A 24,513-nucleotide genomic window follows, 5' to 3' on the forward strand; every position below is an offset into this window, starting at 1 on the left:
TGGGCATAGCAGGAAGCAGGACGAGTTCTTCCGAACCCCCTATCAAGCCTGGGCGGTTTCTGGGGAGGCGCCGACTCTTCCGCCTCTCCGATCGACGGCCTCGAGTCCTATCTGCTCCTTGGAGGCTTCTGGGGACCAGTACTCTCACAGAAGGGCTCGATCCCCTTCCAGGCATCGAGAGGGGCATCGATCCAGACACTCTTCGAGGCATTCCTCTCGGCACTCGACCGTCTCACCTCAGAAGAAATTGCCTCGGATGGGGTATTCTGCTTCGGCTGGGTCTCCTCCTCTGGGCCCGGAGTTTGAGGACTCCGAGGTGTTTTACTCGCCCTGTTGCTCACAGGCCTCTATGGAGCCCGAAGCCTCGACTTCTTCTAGTCTTTCTCGAAGACAGGCGCTGGCGGACCAACTGTCCTTTTCCTCGTTTCTCAGACAGATGGCGGATGACATGGACATTACCCTCGATGCTGGGTCTCGATACTCCAAGGAGTACCTCGATACCATGCACTTGCCTCGTCCTCCGGCCGAGTCCTTATGCGTACCTCTGCACAAGCTCCTCGACCAGACCTTCATGAGGTGCTTTGAGTCTCCTTACTCTATCCCTGCGGTCCCTGGAAAATTGGATGCTCGGTACCGCACGGTGCATCATAAGAGCTTCGAGGGGCCTCAGCTTTCTCATCAGTCCCTCCTGGTCGAATCCTCGCTCAAGCGGTCTCATCCTGGCCAGGTGTATGCTTCGGTGCCTCCGGGCCGCGAGGGCAGGACCATGGATAAGTTTGGACAACGCATCTATCAGAATTCTATGATGGCGTCTCGAGTCCTGAATTATAATTTCCACTTTGCCACCTACTTGGAATTTTTTCTACCTGTGCTTCGGAAATTCACGCCCTACATCGAGTCCCAGGCTCGGTTTGAGTTCGAGGAGGTGGTTGCCTCGCTGTCCCAGCTTCATCTTCAATTGATGCAATCTGCCTATGATGCTTTCGAGCTCTCGGCCCGAGCGGCAGCCTGCTCTGTGGCGATGCGCCGTTTGGCCTGGTTACGAACCATTGACATGGACCCGAATCTTCAGGACCAGCTGGCAAACGTCCCGTGTGCTGGGGCAGATCTTTTCGACGAATCCATCGAGACAGTCACTAAGAAGCTGTCTGATCATGAAAAGTCCTTCCAGTCCATTCTTAGGCCGAAGCCTAAGCCTCAGCAGTCTTGGCCCTCTCGACCGCCATTGATCTATCAGGGGCGTTATCAGCCAAGGCAAGCTCCTCCTGCGAGGCAACCTGCGAAGCGGCAGCCCCCTCAGAAGGCTCAGCAAAAGTCTCAACCGTCTGCTGTCCCTAAGGCTCCTCAGCCTTTTTGACTGTCTCGTAGAGGGCATAACCAGTCTCGTTCCGCCTCCCCCTGTTTTTCCCATCGGAGGGCGCCTCCATCATTTTTATCATCGCTGGGAGGCCATAACCACCGACCTCTGGGTCCTTACTATCATCAGGGAAGGATACTCTCTTCATTTCCATCGGGTCCCTCCGGACCACCCGCCAAGAGAGTATCCTTCCAACTTGACACAGACCGCCCTTCTTCTTCAGGAAGCCCAGGCCTTGCTCCGGCTCCGGGCCGTCGAGCCGGTCCCTGTGGACCAACACAACCAGGGGTTTTACTCCCAGTACTTCCTTGTTCCATAGAAGACGGGCGACCTGCGCCCCAATTTGGACCTCAGGGTCCTCAACAAATTCCTAGTCAAAGAGAAGTTCCGCATGCTGACCCTTTCTTCTCTCTACCCCATCCTCGAGCAGAACGACTGGTTATGCTCTCTGGATCTCAAGGAGGCCTACACTCACATTCCCATTCATCCGGCCTCTCGCAAGTTTCTCAGATTTCGGGTGGGACATCTGCATCTGCAGTATCGAGTGCTTCCCTTCGGCCTGTCCTCATCTCCCAGAGTCTTCACGAAGTGTCTGGTAGTGGTGGCCGCGGCACTCCGGAACCGGGGTCTTCAGGTTTTCCCCTACCTCGACGACTGGCTCATCAAGGCGCCTTCGGCCTCGGAGGTCATCTCGGCGACCCTGTCCACGGTTCTGTTCCTGCAGAGTTTGGGATTCGAGATCAACTTTCCCAAATCTCATCTACAACCTTCACAGTCGCTCCCCTTCATCGGGGCGGTCCTGGATACCATCCGCCTCAGAGCATTCCTTCCTCCTCAGCGCCTGGAAGCTCTTCTTCGTCTCTGCCAGTCTGTGTCTTCTCGCCAATCCATCTCAGCGAGACACATGATGGTCCTCCTGGGCCACATGGCCTCTACAGTTCATGTGACGCCGTTTGCCAGACTCCATCTCAGAATTCCTCAGTGGACCCTGGCGTCTCAATGGTGTCGTCACATCATCGTCACTCCTGCTCTTCGGCAGTCTCTACTTTGGTGGATGACCTCTTCGAATCTATCCAGAGGTTTGCTGTTTCACACTCCTCCCCACCAGAAGGTTCTCACAACCGATTCCTCGACCTATGCCTGGGGAGCACATCTGGATGGTCTTCGCACTCAGGGATTCTGGACTAGTGCGGACCGCCTCCATCAAATCAATCTTCTGGAGCTCAGAGCCATCTTCAATGCTCTTCAAGCTTTTCAACATCTGCTTCACGACATGGTGGTCCTCATTCGCACAGACAATCAGGTCGCCATGTATTATGTCAACAAGCAGGGGGGCACGGGCTCGGCCTCCCTCTGCCAGGAAGCTCTCAGAGTCTGGGATTGGGCGGTTCGCCACAACACCTTCCTCAAAGCTGTCTACTTTGAGGAAGAGAAAGGGACAGATAATGGAAGTGAGAAGAAGGGAGAGAGAGCAGAAGGCAGATGGATGTCAGTTGAGAGGGGAGAGCAGATGCTGAATGGAAGTGGGGAAAGAACACATACTGGATGGAAGGAGGAGATAAATAAAGGGGGAAGAAAATAGTAAGATAATGCAGGGGTGAGGGAAAAGGGTGACAAGCTGTGGGTAGACACAGTGAAAAGAGGGAAACGGGACTAAATAGTAAGAAATAATTTAATTTAGATGGAGGCAGAAAATAGAGAAGGAAGACCAGAGAAGAAAAGGGAAGAGAGAGCAGAGAATGATATCAGATCTGAGTGGAGGAAATGAGAAGAGAGAGATGCTAAAAACCACAGGGGGGAGGGAAGGACAGAGATGCCAGACCATGAGGGGAACAGAAGGAAGATGATGGATGCTAGACCAAATTGGGGGGGGGGGCAGGAGGAGAGATGGCAGGGAAAGACAGACAGTGAATGGAAGGGGCAGATGCTGAACTGAAGAGACAGAGAAGGTTATCATGCAAAATCAAAGTTGCAACACTCATCAATATCTTTACTGCAGAGAAGTTAAGAGGTATTATCCCGCCCTGCGCTCTGCTGCCGTCTGCTTAATGAGAGCTGAAGAAAGATGCGGCACACACCAAGTTCAGCACCATGGAGAGTTCCCGTCCGTTGAACAGGACACCCATGTTTCAAGTCTAACATGAGCGTATTTATATCAAAGGGCCATAGGCATCTTATGTGCAAGAGACTCACAGATCAGTCTCAATTTATCTGTTTATTGATTTGATTTTAAATATTTATTTAAAAAATAAAGGGGAAGGACAATGTCTTGGCAGACAACTTGAGTCGTCTACTCCAACCTCACAAATGGACACTCCATTCCGCGCCCCTTCATCAGATCTTTGCTCAGTGGGGGACGCCTCAGTTAGACCTCTTTGCGGCTCCCCACAACTTCAAGCTGCCTCAATGTTGCTCCAAGATCTACACTCCTCATTGCCTCGAGGCGGATGCTTTTCTACTGGATTGGGGGAATCGCTTTCTGTATGCGTTTCCTCCATTTCCTCTCATTCAAAAGACTCTGGTCAAGCTGAGATCTGACCATGCCACCATGATTCTGATAGCTCCTCGGTGGCCCCAACAGCCTTGGTTCTCCCTTCTACTTCAACTCAGCAGCAGGGAGCCCTTCCTTCTTCCGGTATTTCCTTCGCTGCTTACTCAGCATCAGGGATCTCTACTTCATCCCAACCTGCAGTCTCTCCACCTGACAGCTTGGTTCCTCTCAACGTAACTCCTCACCAGTTTTCCCAGGCAGTGAGGGATGTCTTGGAGGCTTCCAGGAAGCCTGCTACTCGTCAATGCTACTCCCAAAAATGGACTAGATTTTCTTCATGGTGTAGTTCTAACTCTAAGGAGCCTCAGCGAGCCTCCCTATCCTCGGTGTTGGACTATCTTCTACACCTGTCTCAGTCTGGTCTCAAGTCGACATTTATACGAGTCCACCTGAGTGCTATTGCGGCTTTCCATCAGCCTCTACAGGGGAAACCTCTCTCTGCTCATCCTGTGGTTTCCAGATTTATGAAAGAACTTTTTCATGTCAATCCTCCTCTCAAACCGCCTCCAGTGGTTTGGGATCTCAATGTTGTCCTTTCTCGGCTTATGAAACCTCCTTTTGAGCCTCTAAAAAAGGCTCCACTAAAGTTTCTCACTTGGAAAGTGGTGTTTCTCGTGGCCCTCACATCTGCTCACAGGGTCAGTGAGCTTCAGGCCTTGATGGCGGATCCACCTTTCACAGTATTCCATCATGACAAGGTGGTCCTCCGCACTCATTCTAAATTCCTGCCTAAGGTGGTCTCTGAATTTCATCTCAACCAATCCATTGTGCTTCCAGTGTTTTTTCCAAAGCCTCATTCTCATCCTGGAGAGTCGGCTCTTCTTACCCTGGACTGTAAGCATGCTTTGGCTTTCTACTTGGATCGCACCAAGCCACACAGAACTGCTCCTCAACTTTTCGTTTCCTTTGATCCAAACAAGTTGGGACGACCTGTATCGAAGCGTACCATCTCCAACTGGATGGCGGCTTGTATCTCTTTCTGCTATGCCCAGGCTGGTTTACCCCTTCCCTGTAAAGTCACAGCCCATAAGGTCAGAGCTATGGCAGCCTCTGTAGCCTTCCTCAGATCGACACCGATTGAAGAGATTTGTAAGGCTGCCACTTGGTCCTCGGTTCATACATTCACCTCTCATTATTGTCTGGATACTTTCTCCAGACGGGATGGACAGTTTGGCCAAACAGTGTTACAAAATGTATTCTCCTAAGTTGCCAACTCTCCCATCATCCCATTGAGGTTAGCTTGGAAGTCACCCACTAGTGAGAATACCTGCCTGCTTGTCCTGGGATAAAGCAATGTTACTTACCGTAACAGTTGTTATCCAGGGACAGCAGGCAGCTATTCTCACGTCCCACCCACCTCCCCTGGGTTGGCTTCTCTGCTAGCTACCTGAACTGAGGAGACACGCCCGGACCATCAGGCGGGAAGGCACTGGCGCATGCGCGGTGCGGGCATCTCGAAACTTCTAAGTTTCTTCAAGCAAGACATGCTTGCGAGACGTCCGTATCGGGGCTCTGTCGGATGACATCACCCACTAGTGAGAATAGCTGCCTGCTGTCTCTGGATAACAACTGTTACGGTAAGTAACATCGCTTTATGTTCCCCGCACCTCCCATGTAATATTAACACTTTAATTCATTTCATTTCAGTGGGGGATCGATCAAAATGAGCGCAAAGGATTTATTTGGTGAGTTGAAGCATGGAATGAGTGAAGGGATTTGGGGCGGAAGGGGCTCTCACTGCAGCATTGGACTGGAAGGAGAGTCTGCTGCTCGCTTCCAGGTGCTAAGAAGAAGCAAGGAAGATTTAAAGTACAACTTTCCCAAGAGTCCTGTTACAAAAAGGCGACATCGCCTACTCTAAGCACTGATTGTATAATAATTGTGTGTGCAGCATGCATTTTTATGGGCCTAACTTAGGCATGAGCTTACACCGGTCAAATGGTTTATGAAAATGCTTACTCCTAACTTAAATATTCCATAATCCATATGTGTAACCGCTAGGTACATCCTTGACCCGTTTGCACCCACTTGAAGTTGTGTGCACACATATAGTATAATATAGTATAGTATAAGGGGCAGTTAAGCATATAACTACGGGTTAGCTCCAATTAACTCTAATTCTAGCCAGTAATTGGTTGTTGACATCAATTAGTAGCTCATTGTGCATGGTCAAAAAGGACTCCTAGGATCTTGGTAGAAAACTCAATTTGTAAGGAGGATCCAGAAGTCAGTACTACAGAACTAGGGAGACAATCCAATTTTGGGCCGAGCCACAATAGTTTCGTCTTAGATGCATTCACTTTCATCTGAACAGACTGGGCCCACATTAGAAGTTTGGAGATACAGAAATTTATTTTAGGCACTAAATCAGTAGTATCTGGATCTATCTCTATCAGGATAAAAATGTCATCGGCATACATGAGTAGGTTTCACAAGTGGACAACTTAAAAATATTAAGAGTGGTCATATAGAGGTTAAATAATATTGGTGAAAGTGGAGAACCTTGAGGAACTCCACAGGAGGGTTGCCATGAAGCAGATGAATAGGAATGATGCAAAAGGAATTTGGAAAACCAGTCCAAGACCACTTGGTGAAGACCTATATCTGAAAGCAGCTGAAGAAGGATATCATGGTGTAAATTAAAACTGGTTAACAAACAGTATGATGCCAGATAGACACTTCACAATTAACCTTTTAATTAGCACTGTAAGGCAACCAGCACCACCATCGCAGTTCCGGTTTCCAAGGACACAGCACTTTTTAGGGTAAAACTTGGCCACGTTGGGGGTTTTTTATGTGGTATTTTATTTTCAGTCAATAAGCTTTTATCTGCCATTCTGGGCTGATCTGCTTTACAACTTGAATATCATGCCCTAGCATTTAATTGAATGTTTGCTTAAAGAGTTGTTAGACTATACTGAAGGAACGTATAGCACAGCGGTGTCAGGAAGGGACGTAATTATCAGTGGGAGTGTGACCTTGACTTGGGTACTGTTTAATTACTGAGAATTGTCACTGGAGAAATTTTAATAGATAAATTTTAATATATGATCTGTCACTGGTTATTGGGGATAACTGTATCCCACAAAACAAGGAAATACACAACCCCACATGTGAAAATGTAAACCAGAAAAAAGGAATGGGAAAGGGACACAGTCAACCAACTTCAGGAACAATGAATTTATTGAAAATATGTATATAAATAAAAAAAACTGGTATATATATACAAAATTATGCAGGTCTAACTAAGAGTCTTTCAATCCTTTTGTGCTGGACCCCAACATGGTCAGTGTTTCGGCTATAAAAGCCTTCCTCAGGGGTGTATGAATGAAGTCCAGGAAATGGCACCAGAATAAAGCTAATAAAACCAAAAAAGGAATACTCTGTTAAAAGCCTTCTGCTTAACATAGTTCCTTCATTAACAAAGCAGAAACACAAGAATATATTCAAAAAATTATGTTGGCGTCAGGGGCTCCACCCTCCACCCCCCCAACATGGGCTAAAACTGAAAAAAAAACAACAAAAAATAAACCTACATAGTAGATGATGGCAGATAGAGACCCAAATGGTCCATCCAGTCTGCCCAACCTGATTCAATTTAATTTTTTTTATTTTTTCTTCTTAGCTATTTCTGGGCTCTAGAATCCAAAGCTCTACCAGATACTGTGCTTGGGTTCCAACTGCCGAAATATCCATTAAAACATACTCCAGCCCATCTACATCCTCCCAGCCATTGAAGCCCTCCCCAGTCCATCCTCCCACAAACGGCCATATACAGACACAGACCGTGCAAGTCTGCCCAGTACTGGCCTTAGTTAAATATTTAATATTATTTTCTGATTCTAGATCCTCTGTGTTCATCCCACGCTTCTTTGAACTCAGTCACTGTTTTCCTCTCCACCACCTCTCTCAGGAGGGCATTCCAGGCATCTACCACCCTCTCCGTAAAGTAGAATTTCCTAACATTGCTCTTGAATCTACCACCACTCAACCTCAAATTATGTCCTCTGGTTTTACCATTTTCCTTTCTCTGGAAAAGATTTTGTTCTACATTAATACCCTTCAAGTATTTGAACGTCTGAATCATATCTCCCCTGTCCTTTCTTTCCTCTAGGGTATACATATTTAGGGCTTCCAGTCTATCCTCATACGTCTTCTGGCACAAGCGTCCTATCATTTTCGGCACCCTCCTCTGGACCGCTTCAAGTCTTCTTAAGTCCTTTGCCAGATACGGTCTCCAAAACTGAACACAATACTCCAAGTAGGGCCTTACCAATGACCTGTACAGGGGCATCAACACCTTCTTCCTTCTACTGGCTATGCCTCTCTTTATACAGCCCAACATTCTTCTGGCAGCAGCCACTGCCTTATCACACTGTTTTCACCTTTAGATCTTCGGACACTATCACCCCAAGGTCCCTCTCCACATCTGTGCATATCAGCTTCTCACCTCCCAGTATATACGGTTCCTTCTGATTATTAATCCCCAAATGCATTGCTCTGCAATTCTTTGCATTGAATTTTAGTTGCCAGGCATTAGACCATTCCTCTAACTTTTGCAGATCCTTATTCATATTTTTCACTCCCTCTTCAATGTCTACTCTGTTACAAATCTTGGTATCATCTGCAAAAAGGCACACTTTTCCTTCTAACCCTTCAGCAATGTCACTCACAAACATATTAAACAGGATCGGCCCCAGCACCGAACCCTGAGGGACTCCACTACTCACCTTTCCTTCCTCCGAGCGACTTCCATTAACCACCACCCTCTGGCGTCTGTCCGACAGCCAGTTTCTAACCCAGTTCACCACTTTGGGTCCTAACTTCAGCCCTTCAAGTTTGTTCAACAGCCTCCTATGAGGAACCATATCAAAGGCTTTGCTGAAATCCAAGTAAATTACATCTAGCATATGCATCTAGCATTGTAACCTGGTTACAATAGCAGCAGAGTTTCCCCCGCCATCGTGCTTTCATGAAAAAATCTTCAGAGACCTCTCCGGGGTCTTCTTTCTGTCGAGCCCCTTCTTGATGTTACGAGTGCCACCCTGTTACTGAAAAAAATACACTGGATCCTTATCAAAAACAAAATGAAATTCAAGACCTTGTTGTTGGATAAAGGTGAACTGGTTGATGTAGTATGTCTAGATTTTCAGAAAGCTTTTGACAAAGTTCCTCATGAGAGCCAAAGTTCAGTTGTGGATTAGGAATTGGTTATCAGATAGAAAACAGAGGGTAGGGTTAAATGGTCATTTTTCTCAATGGAGGAGCGCAAACAATGGAGTGCCGCAGGGATTTGTACTGGGACCAGTGCAATGCCCTCCTTAAAGGCATAACAAAAAAGGAAATAAGAAGACAACAAATAGTACAAAATACGGCAGTAAAAATTATATTTAATGCAAAAAAATACGACCATGTTACTCCTCTTTTACATAAAGCTCATTGGTTACCAGTAGAGCATAGGATCACCTATAAGATTCTTCTACTAACTTTTAAAACCAGAATAAATAATCAGCCAGAATTTATTAATAACTTACTTATCCCATATAATCAAACTAGGACATTAAGATCTACAGCTCATAACCTCCTTACCATCCCCTCATTGAAACATAGAACAATGAGGACTACAACTTTCTCTGTTAGTGCCCCCTCTCTTTGGAACAGTATCCCAAATGACTTACGTGAAAAAACAACTCTTGCCAATTCTAAGGTGAAGTTAAAGACATTTCTCTTCCTTGATGGTTTTGCAACTTAAACTGTCCTTTTGAAGAGCGACTTAGATTCAAGAAAGGTTTTACCTTCTGTTCCCCCTCTCTTTGTCATTCTTTCCCTTATGTGTTCTCTTTCTCTCTATCAATTGTAGTTCTAACCCTTCTTTCCTTTTGTTCCTGTTCGTCAATGTCTTTAAATATTGTCATTTCCCCTGGTCTGTTTCTGTTTAAATAATATTTTATTTGGCACATTATTTTGATGTTTTGTACACCACCTAGAAGGCTTGATTGGGTGGTATAAGAAATTTTAAATAAACTTGAAACTATTTAACTTATTTATAAATGATCTGGAAATTGGAACGATGAGTGAGGTGGTTAAATTTGCAGATGATACTAAACTGTTCAAAGTTGTTAAAACGCATGCGGGATGTGAAAAGTTGCAGGTAGACCTTAGGAAATTGGAAGACTGGGCATCCAAGTGGCAGATTAAATTTAATGTGGAGGAATGCAAAGTGATGCACATTGGGAAGAATAACCTGATTCACAGTTACCAGATGCTGGGGTCCACCTGGGGGATTAGCGCCCAAGAAAAGGATATCATCATAGACAATACGATGAAACTTTCTGCCCAATGTGTGGCGGCGGCCAAAAAAACAAACAGGATGCTAGGAATTATTAAAAAAGTGATGGTTAACAAGTCTAAGAATGCCCCTGAACTGCTAAATGGTGTGACCTCACCTAGAGTATTGCATTCAACTCTGGTCTCTTTATTTCAAGAGAGATATAGCGGCACTAGAAAAGGTTCAAAGAAGAGCGACCAAAATGATAAAGAGGATGGAACTCCTCTTGTATGAGGAAAGACTAAAAAGGCTAGGGCTCTTCAGCTTGGAAAAGAAACAGCTGAAGGGAGATATGATTGAAGGCTACAAAATTCTGAGTGGAATAGAATGGGTTCAAGTGGATCGATTGTTCACTCTGTCAAAAATTACAAAATCTTAGGAACACTCAATGAAATTACAGGGAAGTGGTTTTAAAACCAGTAGGAGAAAATATTTTTCCACTCAGAGAATAGTTAAGCTCTGGAACGCATTGCCAGAGGTTGTGGTAAGAGATTCAGAATCTCGGAGAGAGCGAGACCAGAAGGCTTTGAGCATACGCAAATGCTCAAAGCCCAGTCCAGCCCGGCACAGGGAAGAGGGAGGATCTCCCTCGCACCGCCCAGCCCAGCCTAGCCCAACGAGGGAGGATCTTCGGGCACTGGCACTGGCACGTCCTGTGCATTGGTGCTGGTGCCGGTGCCCAATCGGGTAAGCGACCGATGTCTTTGCGGTGCTGAGGGGGATGTAGGATTGCGGGGGGGGGGGGGGGGGAGGATGCCGGTTCGCAGGGGGGATGCCGGATCGCACTGAAAAAAAAAATTTGTATAACGCGCTCACACATATAACGCACATGGTTATACTCGGTTTGTAAAATCGTGTATAACGCGCGTGTTATATGCGTGAAAATACTGTACTAGTATCCGAGATTGGCCACTGAGAGGATCGGCTACTGGGCTGGGTGGACCATTGGTATGGCCTAGTAAGGCTACTCTTATATTCTTACAGTAGGGACAGGGGATAAGATAATCATAGCACAGATGACCAGATTTATCAAGAAGTTAGTACTTCCAAAATGAACATAGATCACGATACAGACACTAAGTGCGACTTGAAATAGGAGTATTATGAACACAGTACACTATACTAAATATGGATGTATATATTTATATGTTTGTATAAGAAGGTATAATATGAATAAATATTTGTTTTGTATAGATATGTAAAAGAAGATATGCATAAGCAGGTAGATTGATTCTTATTTCCGCCTATAATATATAAAGAGGATTGATTATCATTTAAGAGGGTTTTATTGAGAACCAACTCAGAAAATGCTAGCTCTGTATTGTAACACCTTTAGAAAAGGACAAATTTTGATTTAAGGTTTAATAATGTCTGTATTGAAACCATCCCAGGAAATGCAAACTCTATTGTAACACCTTTACAGAAGCTCAAATAGTCTTCTCTGAATTGACTCCCCCAATCATTAGCAGCGGTATAGAAGCTTTCAATAAACAATAAACTTCCAGTATCAAGTGTGGAATAAAAATGCATCCCCATTTCTGCAGGCAGGATCAAGCAGGCCCCAGAATCTGTGTTTTTCTTTGGCCAGCCTACTTCTGCTCAGACTCCAGACAGGTGGAACAACCATAATTAAATGTTTGCTACCTTAACCTACCAAAGCCTTTTCTTCTAAGCTCTGAAGAGGGCTGTAGTCAATCCACTTCCACATATTTATACGGATTAGCTAAGAATAAAGCAGAATTAGCTATTGAACTTTGTACTCAATTACTTGCTAGCATGGCAAGAAATATTACCCCACACACGTGCCTTTTGTGTCAGCAGCCATAGAAAGGCTGGTAGTGCAAACTCCCTTTTGTTCATGTTCTCCCAGTGTGTGTGTTACGCTCTAAAGCAGTGTTTCCCAACCTGCCACAGTGAATCATGCATCTTTCAATATAGGCTTTGAGATATACAGTATAGATACAGCAAAAGATGAAGGATAGCAAAGCTTCAGAGTTAGAGTACTAGAAAATGTTAGTTTTAAAATGTATGTCACAGCTGCTATTTCCTGTCGGATTCCTGTAAGATTGGGAAATAGATGAGTTCTAAGTGAGCATGTTACCCCCTATGTAACTGAAAGGGGTGACACCAATTGCATGTGATAACTACCGTATTTTCATGCATATAACGCGCGCGTTATACATGATTTTACAAACCGTGCATAACCTTGCGCGTTATACGCGTGAGCGCGTTTTACAACTTTTTTTTTACATAGTTCCCCCCCCAACGGTCCTGCCCTTTCTCTGATGTCAGAGAAAGGGCGGGACCGCCGGAAGAGGAAGCACGCAGATGCAGGGCTCACAGAAGGGCCAGAACCGCCAAGAGGAAGCAGCAGGACACCGGTAGGAGCTTCTACATGATGGGGGGTGTCGGGAGGCTGTGGGGGTGCGAGCGGTCCTTCAGGGTGGGGGTGCGGTTGGGAGTGCGTGCGAGCGGTCCTTCGGGGTGCGGGTGCGTGCCAGCGGTCCTTTGGGGTGGGGGTGCGAGCGGTCCTGCGGGGGGGGGGGTGAATCGGACATCGGGGGGGGCATCAGGCTTTCAGGGTGGGGACAGGACTTCAAGGGGGAGAGGAGAGTCAGGGCGAGCGAAAGGAGAGTCGGGGCAGCATGCGCGGTATATAAAATTTTTTTTACATATATTTCAGTTTCCCGCGCGCTATACCAGTGTGCGCGTTTTACACGGGTGCGCGTTATCTACGTGAAAATGTGGTAAGTCATAATAGTTGCTAGAGAAAATTACTAATGAAAGAAGCCCTGTGACTTCAATAGGTAACTCAAAGCCTGGTGTCATCAAGAAGGCTTTAGGTACATAGGAGAATGAGGCAAAACATGGAAAAATAAGAAACTGTATTGTAATGATGGGCTGCACCTTACAATGGCAGGAAAAAAAATCCTAGCTGAGAAATCCAGCCAATATAATTTTAGGCATTTAAACTAGAAGGTGAGGATGATGTACTTATGGAGGTTACCTTCGGTGATCAATTCCAGCAAAAGACAAGATTTGATGATAATAAAGATAGCAATCAAAACAACAATATTAGCAATTCATTTCCTAGTGATGCAACAGTAAATGAGCTGAAATTAAAAACTATACAAAAAATGAGATTGTTGAGGAATAGTAGCTGGAAAGCAATGACCACAAATGCTTACAGACTAAGCAACAAAAATCAGGATCTGCAGGCCCTGATGTTAGAGGCAGGCTCGGATATTGTTGTTATCACAGAGACATGGTTCAGTGATTCCCATGAATGGGATTCCAGCATACTGGGCTATAATCGTTTTTAGGAAGGACAGAGATGGTCAAAAAGGTGGAGGAGTAACTCTCTATGTAAAGACAGATTTCCAAGTGACTGAAATGCAGGAGGCCTGGGGAAAGGAAGAAGCAATATGGATTGTTTTGAAAAGAGATGATGGAGCTTCTATCTTCCGACTCAACCGTAGCAAATTGACAAAGATCTAATTACGGATATACAAAAGTTGGGAAAGAAAGGGGAGGTGTTGTTGCTGGATGATTTCAGCCTGCCAGATGCGGATTGGAAAGTTCCGTCTCAGAATCAGAAAGAAGTAGGGAGTCGTGGATACCCTTCAAGGGGCTCTGCTCAGCCAAATGGTGACAGAACCCATGAGGGGAAAAAGTGATCTGGATCTGGTGCTCACAAATGAAGAAAGTGTCTCTAATGTAAGATTGGGAAGTGTGAGATAATAAAATTTGCGGACGACACCAAACTATTTAATGGAGCTCGGACGAAGGAGGAATGCGAAGAATTGCAAAGGGACTTGGACAAACTAGGGGAATGGGCTGAGAGATGGCAGATGAAGTTCAATGTTGAGAAGTGTAAAGTATTGCATGTGGGAAACAGAAACCCGAGGCACAATTATACGATGGGAGGGATGTTATTGACTGAGAGTACCCAGGAAAGGGACTTGGGGGTAATGGTGGACATGACAATGAAGCCGACGGCACAGTGTGCAGCGGCTGCTAAGAGAGCGAATAGAATGCTAGGTATAATCAAGAAGGGTATTACAACCAGAACGAAAGAAGTTATCCTGCCGCTGTACCGGGCAATGGTGCGTCCGCATCTTGAGTACTGTGTCCAGTATTGGTCGCCGTACCTTAAGAAGGATATGGTGTTACTCGAGAGAGTTCAGAGGAGAGCGACACGACTGATTAAGGGGATGGAAAACCTTTCATACGCTGAGAGATTGGAGAACCTGGGTCTCTTTTCCCTGGAGAAGAGGAGACTTAGAGGGGATATGATAGAGACTTACAAGATCATGAAAGGCATAGAGAGAGTAGAGAGGGACAGATTCTTCAAACTTTCAGAAAATAAAAAAACAAGAGGGCATTCGGGAAAAGTTGAAAGGGGACAGATTCAAAACGAATGCTAGGAAGTTCTTCTTTACCCAACGTGTGGTCGACACCTGGAATGCGCTTCCAGAGGATGTTATAGGGCAGAGAATAGTTTCGGGGTTTAAGAAAGGATTGGACAATTTCCTGCTGGAAAAGGGGATAGAAGGGTATAGATAGAGGTTTACTACACAGGTCCTGGACCTGTTGGGCCGCCGCGTGAGCGGACTGCTGGGCGCGATGGACCTCAGGTCTGACCCAGCAGAGGCATTGCTTATGTTCTTATGTCCGAGTGGGGGCCCACCTGGGAAGTAACGATCATCATACGGTTTGGTTCGATAAAGCAGACAAAGTGGAGGATGACCACACAATTCAAAGTCCTGCATTTCAAACATACGGACTTTAGTAGCATGGGAGAGTACCTGAAGAAAGAGCTGATTGGATGGGAAGACATAAGAGAAGTTGAAAAACAGTGGTCCAAGTTGAAAGATACAATATGCTGGGTTTTAAAGAAAAATTACAAATTACTAACAAACTTATTGCACTTCTTCGAAGGAATAAACAAACAGATGGACAAAGGAGACCCCATAGACATCATATATCTAGATGTCCAAAAAGCCTTTGACAAGGTGCCCCATGAATGCCTACTCCGGAAACTGAAGAACCATGGGATGGAAGGAGACGTACATAGATGGATCAGAAACTGGTTGGCGGGTAGGAAACAGAGGGTAGGAGTGAAGAGCTACTACTCGGACTGGAGGAGGGTCACGAGTGGGGTCCTGCAGGGCTCGGTGCTCGGGCCGCTGCTATTTAATATACAGTGGTGCCTCGCATAACGGTCGCCTCGCACAGCGGACGCTGCGCACAACGAACTTTATGTCGTGATCCGTATAACGTACTTCGTTTCACACAACGAAGTCGCCCGAGCTGCATCCTTCCGGGGTTCCTGCGGGGTTGGATCGCAGCGGGGTTGGTTGAGGGTAGTCTCCTTCTCCTTACCTGCCCTGTCGCAGCACACAGCCGAACGGAAATCTTCCCGATGTCAGCGCTGACGTCGGAGGGAGGGCTTAAGCAAAGCCCTCCCTTCCTCCGACGTCAGCGCTGACATCAGGAAGACTTCCGGTCGGCTGTGTGCGGCTGCGACAGGGCAGGTAGGAAGAAGGCAATGGCGAATGAAAGAGGGGGGAGGGGGCGGTCCGCCCCGAAGAATGTGCACAGCTGGTCAGGTCCCCCGATCGACCGACAACAGGCCCGGCCGACAAACCTCCCTGCCCTGTAGCCGCGAATCTAAATTACCTCTTACAGCAGCTTCAATAATCCAGCTGCTGTAAGAAGGTAATTTAGATTCGCGGCTACAGGACAGGGAGATTTGTCCGACCGGGCCTGTTCTGTTGTCGGTCGGGTGCAAAAGCGCCACAAAGGTGGAGGCAGGGAGGGAGGAAAGGTGGAGTGGAGAAGAAAAGACGCTTAAGGGGGGAGAAGGCCGCTGAAAGCACATGTTGGAGCAGGGGATGAGAGGGAGGGAGAGAAGGGGAAATATTGGACAAGGGCAGAAGGGATGCTAAATCATAGGGTGACAGGCAGAGAGAACAACAGGAAAAAGAGTGGAAGCAATCTTGAACCCTGAGGGTGAGGGCAGAGAGAGGTGGTGAGATGATTGATCATGGGGAGAGGGACAAAAGGGAATAGAGATGGGATAGGAAGATAGTGGAAGTAAAAGGACAGGGAGATGTATGTTTTTAGATGTATCTAAATAAAAATAATAACAAAAAATTTATCTTTTTTATGTCATCTTAGCATATTTTATGCTGCAGAACGAATTTTTTTTTTTTACATGTATTCCTATGGGAAAACGCGTTTCACATAACGAACGTTTCACATAACAAACTTGCTCCTGGAACCAATTAAGTTCGTTGTGTGAGGCACCACTGTATTCATAAATGATCTACAAACAGGGACGAAGTGTGAGATAATAAAATTTGCCGATGACACCAAACTATTTAGTGGAGTTCGGACTAAAGAGGACTGCAAAGAATTGCAAAGGGACTTGAACAAACTAGGGGAATGGGGACGAGATGGCAGATGAAGTTCAACGTTGAGAAATGTACCTCGGGTTTCTGTTTCCCACATGTAATACTTTACAACTATACGATGAGAGGGATGTTATTAAATGAGAGTCCCCAAGAAAGGGACTTGGGGGTAATGGTGGACATGACAATGAAGCCGACGGCACAGTGCTCAGCGGCCGCTAAGAAGGCAAACAGAATGCTAGGCATAATCAAGAAGGGTATTACAACCAGAATGAAAAAAGTTATCCTGCCATTGTATCGGGCGATGGTGCGTCCGCATCTGGAATACTGCGTCCAATATTGGTCACCGTACCTTAAGAAGGACATGGCGTTACTCGAGAGGGTTCAGAGGAGAGCGCTGCATCTGATAAAGGGGATGAAAAACCTTTCATACGCTGAGAGATTGGAGAAACTGGGTCTCTTTTCCCTGGAGAAGAGGAGACTTAGAAGGGATATGATAGAGACTTACAAGATCATGAAGGGCATGGAGAGAGTAGAGAGGGACAGATTCTTCAAATTTTTGAATAATAAAAGAACAAGAGGGTATTCAGAAAAGTTGAAAGGGGACAGATTCAAAACGAATGCTAGGAAGGTCTTCTTTACCCAACATGTTGTGGACACCTGGAATGTGCTTCCAGAGAGCGTAATAGGGCAGAGTACGGTACTGGGGTTCAAGAAAGGATTGGACAATTTCCTGCTGGAAAAGGGGATAGAGGGGTATAGATAGAGGATTACTGCACAGGTTCTGGACCTGTTGGGCCGCCACGTGAGCAGATTGCTGGGCACGATAGACCTCAGGTCTGACCCAGCAGAGGCATTGCTTATGTTCTTATGTTATGTTAACAATAGCTCTGCAAGCTTATTTTTCAATTCTATCAGCACTCTGGGATGTAGACTGTCTGGTCCAGGCAATTTGCTACTGTTCAGTTTGTCAAATTGACTCATTTGAGCTTTGGTGCTGGAGAAGGATTTTATGCATGCTGTGGACAGCCACAAGAACTAACAAATCAATTTTGGAAGAGATCAAACTGGCTATATCACTCAAAGCCCAAATGATGAAGTTACTACTGTCTTAATTTTGATTACACCATCAGAAGAGTGAAATTACTGAAGAACCATGTTTGGGAAGATAGAAGAAAGAAGGCGAAGAAGGTGGACACATTGAAAATAACATTGGGGATGACACCGGAGGACCTTGCTGGACTAACACAAAAGTGATTTCTTTTTAGATCTGTAATTCGTCAAGTTGCCAGGACTTGAACATGAGTCGATGGCAGCTAACAAGAAGCTTTTTGGCAGTAGAATAAGTAATGCACTGTGGGTTTAAAAAAAAAAAAAAAAAGGGGGGGGGGCTAAGTGGATAAAGTTAGGATAGGAAAAACAAACAAACACTAACCATAGGCCTAATATTCACCCCCTAGACTGTAAGGCTGTGGAGAAAGAAACGTACCTACTATGCCTGAATGTAACTAGCCTTTTTCTACAGCTGAAAAAGGCATACACTTAATTCCCTATGCATTACCTTCAATAGGCAGTTAAATGAAAGTGGTCTTGTAAAGTGTACTGATACAACAGTGCTTTATTTACTGAAGTATCCAAGACACCAAGAATGTCACTCTACAAGTTTCTACAGCCTAAGGAAAGTCAATATTCCAGAGACAAAGCCCAGTTGTTAGTCTCTCTTGTTTTCTACATAGCCGGGGATTGGACAGAAGTGAAGAAGAAAAGAGTAGTACGGTACTCGTCGTAGCCTCATGTGAATCTATTTCTTGTTCACCGTGATAGATCTAGCCCAGTTTGAGTTTTTAAATTTTTTTTTTTTTTTAAATCATTTTTATTAACGAGTCAACAAGAGAAACAGACATGGTGCATAATACCAGCAAGCACACAATATCAAGCTAAGGAAGATTACATCGATCATCACCAAGAAACTTAATACAGCAAGAGGATACAAGACCATTCAAGAACAAAAATAGCCCGTCTCCCCCAGCAACTCCATATTTTGCAAGTGGAAAAAACATGGCTTGCCTACCCCCTACAGCAACACGCAGAAAGATAGACACACCATGCCAACCAGTGTTCCCGCTAAGCTGCGCTGGGGTGCGCTCACGCACAAAATATTACCTCGCAGCGCACAAGTTTCTCGTCACAGCGCACACAGTGTAGAGCACAGTTCTTCAACCGCCGGTCCGCAAACAAAATCTTGCCGGTCCGCGAAGGATTCGGTCCCCGCCGCAACGAAAGGCCGGCGTCAGCTGACTTGCAACTTCCTGTTGCAGTCGCTGTGCCGGGACTCCTGCCTTCGCCGGGACTCCTGCCTTCCACCGCGTTTGCCTCCTGCCTTGTCTCCGCACCTCCAGACCAGCAGCGGCAGCTGTGTATGCTTTTAACTTCGGCACAGAGCTGCCCCTAATCAATAGTTTAGCGCGGTTTCATAAGGCAGCCTCGGGGCCTTTGCTAGGCCGGCCCACATCGCATCATCGAAGCGGGCCGGCTATCAAAGGCCCCGAGGCTGCCTCATGAAACCGCGCTAAACTATTGATTAGGGGCAGCTCTGTGCCGAAGTTAAAAGCATACAGAGCTGCCGCTGCTGGTCTGAACTCTTGGGCCGCTGAAGGAGGGCAAAAAGCAGCTGTCCTGGAGGTTTCCCTTCCTCTCGCCTTTACAGGTTCCTTTTTGCCACCTTTTTTTTTTTCCTTCAAACGGCAACGGGCCCCAGCATCGACATCAATCAAGTAAGTTCCACTGTCAATCAAGCGGTTCTGCTCGGCCAAAGCTTCCCCTGTGACATGAGCCACCCTCAGGGGAAAGAAAGTGACCCACAAAGGTGAGGGGAAGGGGGGCAGATGATGGAAGTTGGGGGGGGGGGGGGAGAGAGAGAGAGAGAAGGGGCAGATGATGGAATGGAGGAGATGAGAGAGAGAGAGAAGGGGACAGATGATGGAAGTGAGAAGAAGGGAGAGAGAGCAGAAGGCAGATGGATGTCAGTTGAGAAGGGAGAGCAGATGCTGAATGGAAGTGGGGAAAGAACACATACTGGATGGAAGGAGGAGATAAATAAAGGGGGAAGAAAATAGTAAGATAATGGAGGGGTGAGGGAAAGGGGTGACAAGCTGTGTGTAGACACAGTGAAAAGAGGGAAACGGGACTAAATAGTAAGAAAGAATTTAATTTAGATGGAGGCAGAAAATAGAGAAGGAAGACCAGAGAAGAAAAGGGAAGAGAGAGCAGAGAATGATCAGATCTGAGTGGAGGAAATGAGAAGAGAGATATGCTAAAAACCACAGGGGGGAGGGAAGGATAGAGATGCCAGACCATGAGGGGAACAGAAGGAAGATGATGGATGCTAGACCAAATTGGGGGGTGGGGGGGGGGCAGGAGGAGAGATGGCAGGGAAAGACAGACAGTGAATGGAAGGGGCAGATGCTGGACTGAAGAGACAGAGAAGGTTATCATGCTGCTTTACCGGGCCATGGTACGCCCTCACCTGGAGTACTGCGTCCAGCACTGGTACTTTAAGAAGGACACGGTACTACTCGAAAGGATCCAGAGAAGAGCAACTAAAATGGTTAAGGGGCTGGAGGAGTTGCCGTACAGCGAAAGATTAGAGAAACTGGGCCTCTTCTCCCTTGAGCAGAGGAGATTGAGAGGGGACATGATAGAAACATTCAAGGTACTGAAGGGAATAGACTTAGTAGCTAAGGCAGGGAGAACGAGAGGGCACTCTCTAAAGTTGAAAGGGGATAGATTCCATACAAACGTAAGGAAGTTCTGTGGTAGAAAGCAACATATTTATTTGGCTCATAACTTGCTGGCGCCCGATATTTTTAGCTCACAGTGAAAAAAGTTTGCTCACAACACCCGCCCGCTTAGAGGGAACACTGCATGCCACCCAAGCCAAACACCCAAACAGGCACACTCCAGTCACCCACCACAATCACACACCCCTCTCCCTACCCCCCAAATCGGGAAACCAGAGGCAACTGAAGGAACACCGGCCACAAGGCCAAATAGGCCCTGATCTCAGGGTTGGTTGAGCATTTATGATAACAGATTTCAAAGCGGGCCAGTTTGATCATCTGATTGATCCATAAGAACATAAGCAATGCCTCTGCCGGGTCAGACCCGAGGTCCATCGCGCCCAGCAGTCCGCTCACGCGGCGGCCCAACAGGTCCAGGACCTGTGCAGTAATCCTCTATCTATACCCCTCTATCCCCTTTTCCAACAGGAAATTGTCCAATCCTTTCTTAAACCCCAGTACCGTACTCTGCCCTATTACGTCCTCTGGAAGCGCATTCCAGGTATCCACCACCCGCTGAGTAAAGAAAAACTTCCTAGCATTTGTTTTGAATCTATCCCCTTCCAATTTTTCCGAATGCCCTCTTGTTCTTTTATGTTTTGAAAATTTGAAGAATCTATCTCTCTCTACTTTCTCTATGCCCTTCATGATCTTGTAGGTTTCTATCATGTCTCCTCTGAGTCTCCGCTTTTCCAGGGAGAAGAGCTCCAGCCTCTCCAATCTTTCAGTGTATGAAAGGTTTTCCATGCCCTTAATCATTCGTGTCGCTCTCCTCTGGACCCTCTCAAGTATTGCCATATCCTTCTTAAGGTATGGTGACCAATACTGAACACAGTACTCCAGGTGCGGGCGCACCATTGCCCGATACAACGGCAGGATGACTTCTTTTGTTCTGGTCGTAATACCATTTTTAATAATACCCAACATTCTGTTTGCCTTCTTCGCGGCTGCTGCGCATTGCGCCGTTGACTTCATTGTTGTATCCACCAGTACACCCAAATCTCTTTCAAGGTTACTTTCCTCTAATACTAATCCCCCCATTTGGTAGCTGAACATCGGGTTTTTTCTCCCTTTGTAGGTCCTCACACTCTTCCGTAGTTCTAACCCTTCTACAGAGTTTAGTGTCGTCCGCAAATTTTATAACTTCACAATTCGTCCCCGTTTCCAGGTCATTTATAAATATATTGAACAGCAGCGGTCCAAGTACAGACCCCTGCGGAACTCCGCTCGTGACTTTCCTCCAGCCCGAGTAGTGACCCTTCACTCCAACCCTCTGTCTCCTGCCTGCCAACCAGTGTTTGATCCATCTGTGTACGTCCCCTTCCACCCCGTGGTTCCACAGCTTCCTAAGTAGCCGCTCATGGGGTACCTTGTCAAAGGCCTTTTGGAAGTCAAGGTAAATGATGTCTACAGGTTCCCCTTTGTCCAACTGGCTGTTTACCCCCTCAAAGAAGTGCAGTAAGTTTGTTTGGCACGATCTTCCCTTGCAGAAGCCATGTTGGCTCGCTTTCATCAGCCCATTTTTTTCGATGTGCTCACAGATGCTGTCCTTTATCAGTGCTTCTACCATCTTGCCTGGAACCGATGTCAAACTTACCGGCCTATAGTTTCCCGGGTCTCCTCTTGAGCCCTTTTTAAAGATAGGTGTAACATTTGCTATCTTCCAGTCCTCCGGAATCTCTCCAGTTTTCAAGGATAGGTTGCAAACTCGTTGGAGTATTCCCGCTATCTCATTTCTTAATTCTTTTAGTACCCTAGGGTGGATTCCGTCCGGGCCTGGGGATTTGTCGCTTTTCAATCTATCTATCTGTTGGAGGACCTCCTCATGGCTCACCTCTATTGCTGACAGTTTTTCTTCTTGGTCACCATGGAAGATCACTTCAGGTTCCGGTACACTGGATGTGTCCTCGCTTGTGAAGACTGATGAGAAGAATTTGTTTAACCTGTCGGCTACCTCTTTTTGCTCCTTTATCACTCCCTTTTTGTCTCCATCATCCAACGGTCCTACTTCCTCCCTCGCCGGTTTCTTCCCCTTAACATATCTGAAGAATGATTTGAAGTTTTTTGCCTCCCTGGCCAGTCTCTCTTCGTATTCTCTTTTCGCTCTCCTAACCACTTGATGACATTCTCTTTGGCGTTTCCTGTGTTTATTCCAGTTTTCCCCAGTTTGGTCCTTTTTCCATTTTCGGAATGATTTTTTCTTGTCTCCTATCGCTTTCTTCACCTCATTGTTTATCCATGCGGGGTCTTTTGTTCGGTTTTTTTTGCACCCTTTTCTAAATCTGGGGATGTACATATGTTGTGCTTCTTGCACTGTGCCCTTGAATAGAGACCAGGCTTGCTCTACAGTTTCTGTTTTCCTTGAGCTGTTTCTAAGTTTTTTTCTTACCATTGCTCTCATAGCATCATAGTTCCCTTTCTTGAAGTTGAAAGTTGTCACTGTGGTTCTCTTCCCTTTTGCTGTACTTACTCCTAATTTGTACTGGATCATGTTGTGATCGCTGTTTCCTAGTGGTCCTACTACTTCCACTTCTTTTGCAGGTCCCCCTATTCCGTTGAGGATTAGGTCAAGAGTGGCATATCCTCTTGTTGGTTCCTTGACAAGCTGATCCATAAAGCAGTCCCTCACAGCCTCTAAGAATTCTGTTTCCCTCGCACAGTTTGAGTTTCCAATATTCCAGTTTATTCCGGGGTAGTTAAAATCTCCCATTACTGTCACATTCCTGTTGTTGCCTTCCCGCCTCAATTCTGCTGCCAGATCTTTGTCGTTTGCTTCCGTTTGTCCAGGTGGACGATAGTATAAACCCAATCTTATGTCAAGGCCACTTTTTCCTGGTAATTTGACCCATAATGACTCCAGTCCTTCCGCCTTTGGTTCTATATCCACCCCGGACGAGGGAATGGAGTCTTTTATGTATAGTGCTATTCCTCCACCCTTCTTGTGGGTCCTGTCTCTTCTATAGAGTTTGTACCCTGGCAGCACTACGTCCCATTGGTTATCCTCATTCCACCATGTTTCCGTGATTCCAATGATGTCTAGGTTTTCTTTTTTGGCTATGGCTTCTAATTCTCCCATTTTGGTCTTTAGGCTCCTTGCATTAGCGTACAAGCAATTTAAGTCCTGGTCTTTTCTTTTCTCTGCTGGTTTTACATGTGTTTTGCTCCTCTTACCATCCCCTAGTTGGGCTGCCAGTCCCTCATTTCTGTTCCTTTCTTCCTCATTTTTTGGTGTATCTTTTCTGTTCCTTTCTTCCTAATTTTTTGGTGTATCTTTTTCGTCTGCAACCTGATTTCCTGATCTCTCCTGTTCCTCTAATTTTATCTGTTTGCCCTTTTTGTTGGTCAACAGCTTCTGTTGTTCGTCTCTTGCCTGTTCCCAGCATTTTTCCCGCTCAGTATCTTCTTTGGATACTCTTGTCCGAACCGTCGACGTCAGGTCGACTATCGGCTTCCCCCTTCTTCTCAGTTTAAAGCCTGCTCAATTCCTCTCTTGACGTTGTTTGCTAGCAGTCTCGTTCCTGCCTTGCTCAGGTGTAGTCCGTCCCTCTTGAAGAGCTTGGGCCCAATCTTGTTCAACATCTTCATAAGGGACTTGGCTGAGGGGCTTCAGGGTAAATTAACGTTATTCGCCGATGATGCCAAATTATGCAATATAGTGGACAAGAACACAACAGGACCTGACAACAAATCCAAGACCGATAGTATGGCACACGACCTCCTCCTACTGGAGAATTGGTCCAGGACCTGGCAACTAAACTTCAATGCCAAAAAATGCAAGGTCATGCACCTTGGCAACAAAAATCCATGTAAGACTTACACTCTTAATGGTGAGATCCTAGAGAGAACTGTAGCGGAACGAGACTTAGGGGTAATCATCAGTGAGGACATGAAGACTGCAACTCAGGTGGAGAAAGCTTCATCTAAAGCCAGACAAATCATGGGTTGCATACGAAGGAGTTTCGTTAGCCGTAAGCCCGAAGTCATAATGCCATTATATAGGTCCATGGTGAGACCCCATCTGG

At 46.2% G+C, this 24,513-nt stretch overlaps 1 protein-coding gene across 3 annotated transcripts in view; it reads left to right on the forward strand.

Annotated features, from left to right (window-relative positions):
- Nucleotides 1–24,513, forward strand: part of EPS8L2 (EPS8 like 2) — a 282,798-nt gene that overhangs the window by 93,160 nt on the left and 165,125 nt on the right. For all 3 annotated transcript variants that reach the window (XM_033928821.1, XM_033928822.1, XM_033928823.1), the window contains one exon: nt 5,556–5,593. In XM_033928821.1, the coding sequence (XP_033784712.1) occupies nt 5,556–5,593 (38 nt within the window). The remainder of the gene's footprint in view (nt 1–5,555; nt 5,594–24,513) is intronic.

The sequence above is a fragment of the Geotrypetes seraphini genome, chromosome 19, assembly GCF_902459505.1.
Source record: "Geotrypetes seraphini chromosome 19, aGeoSer1.1, whole genome shotgun sequence".
Classification (NCBI taxonomy): domain Eukaryota; kingdom Metazoa; phylum Chordata; class Amphibia; order Gymnophiona; family Dermophiidae; genus Geotrypetes; species Geotrypetes seraphini.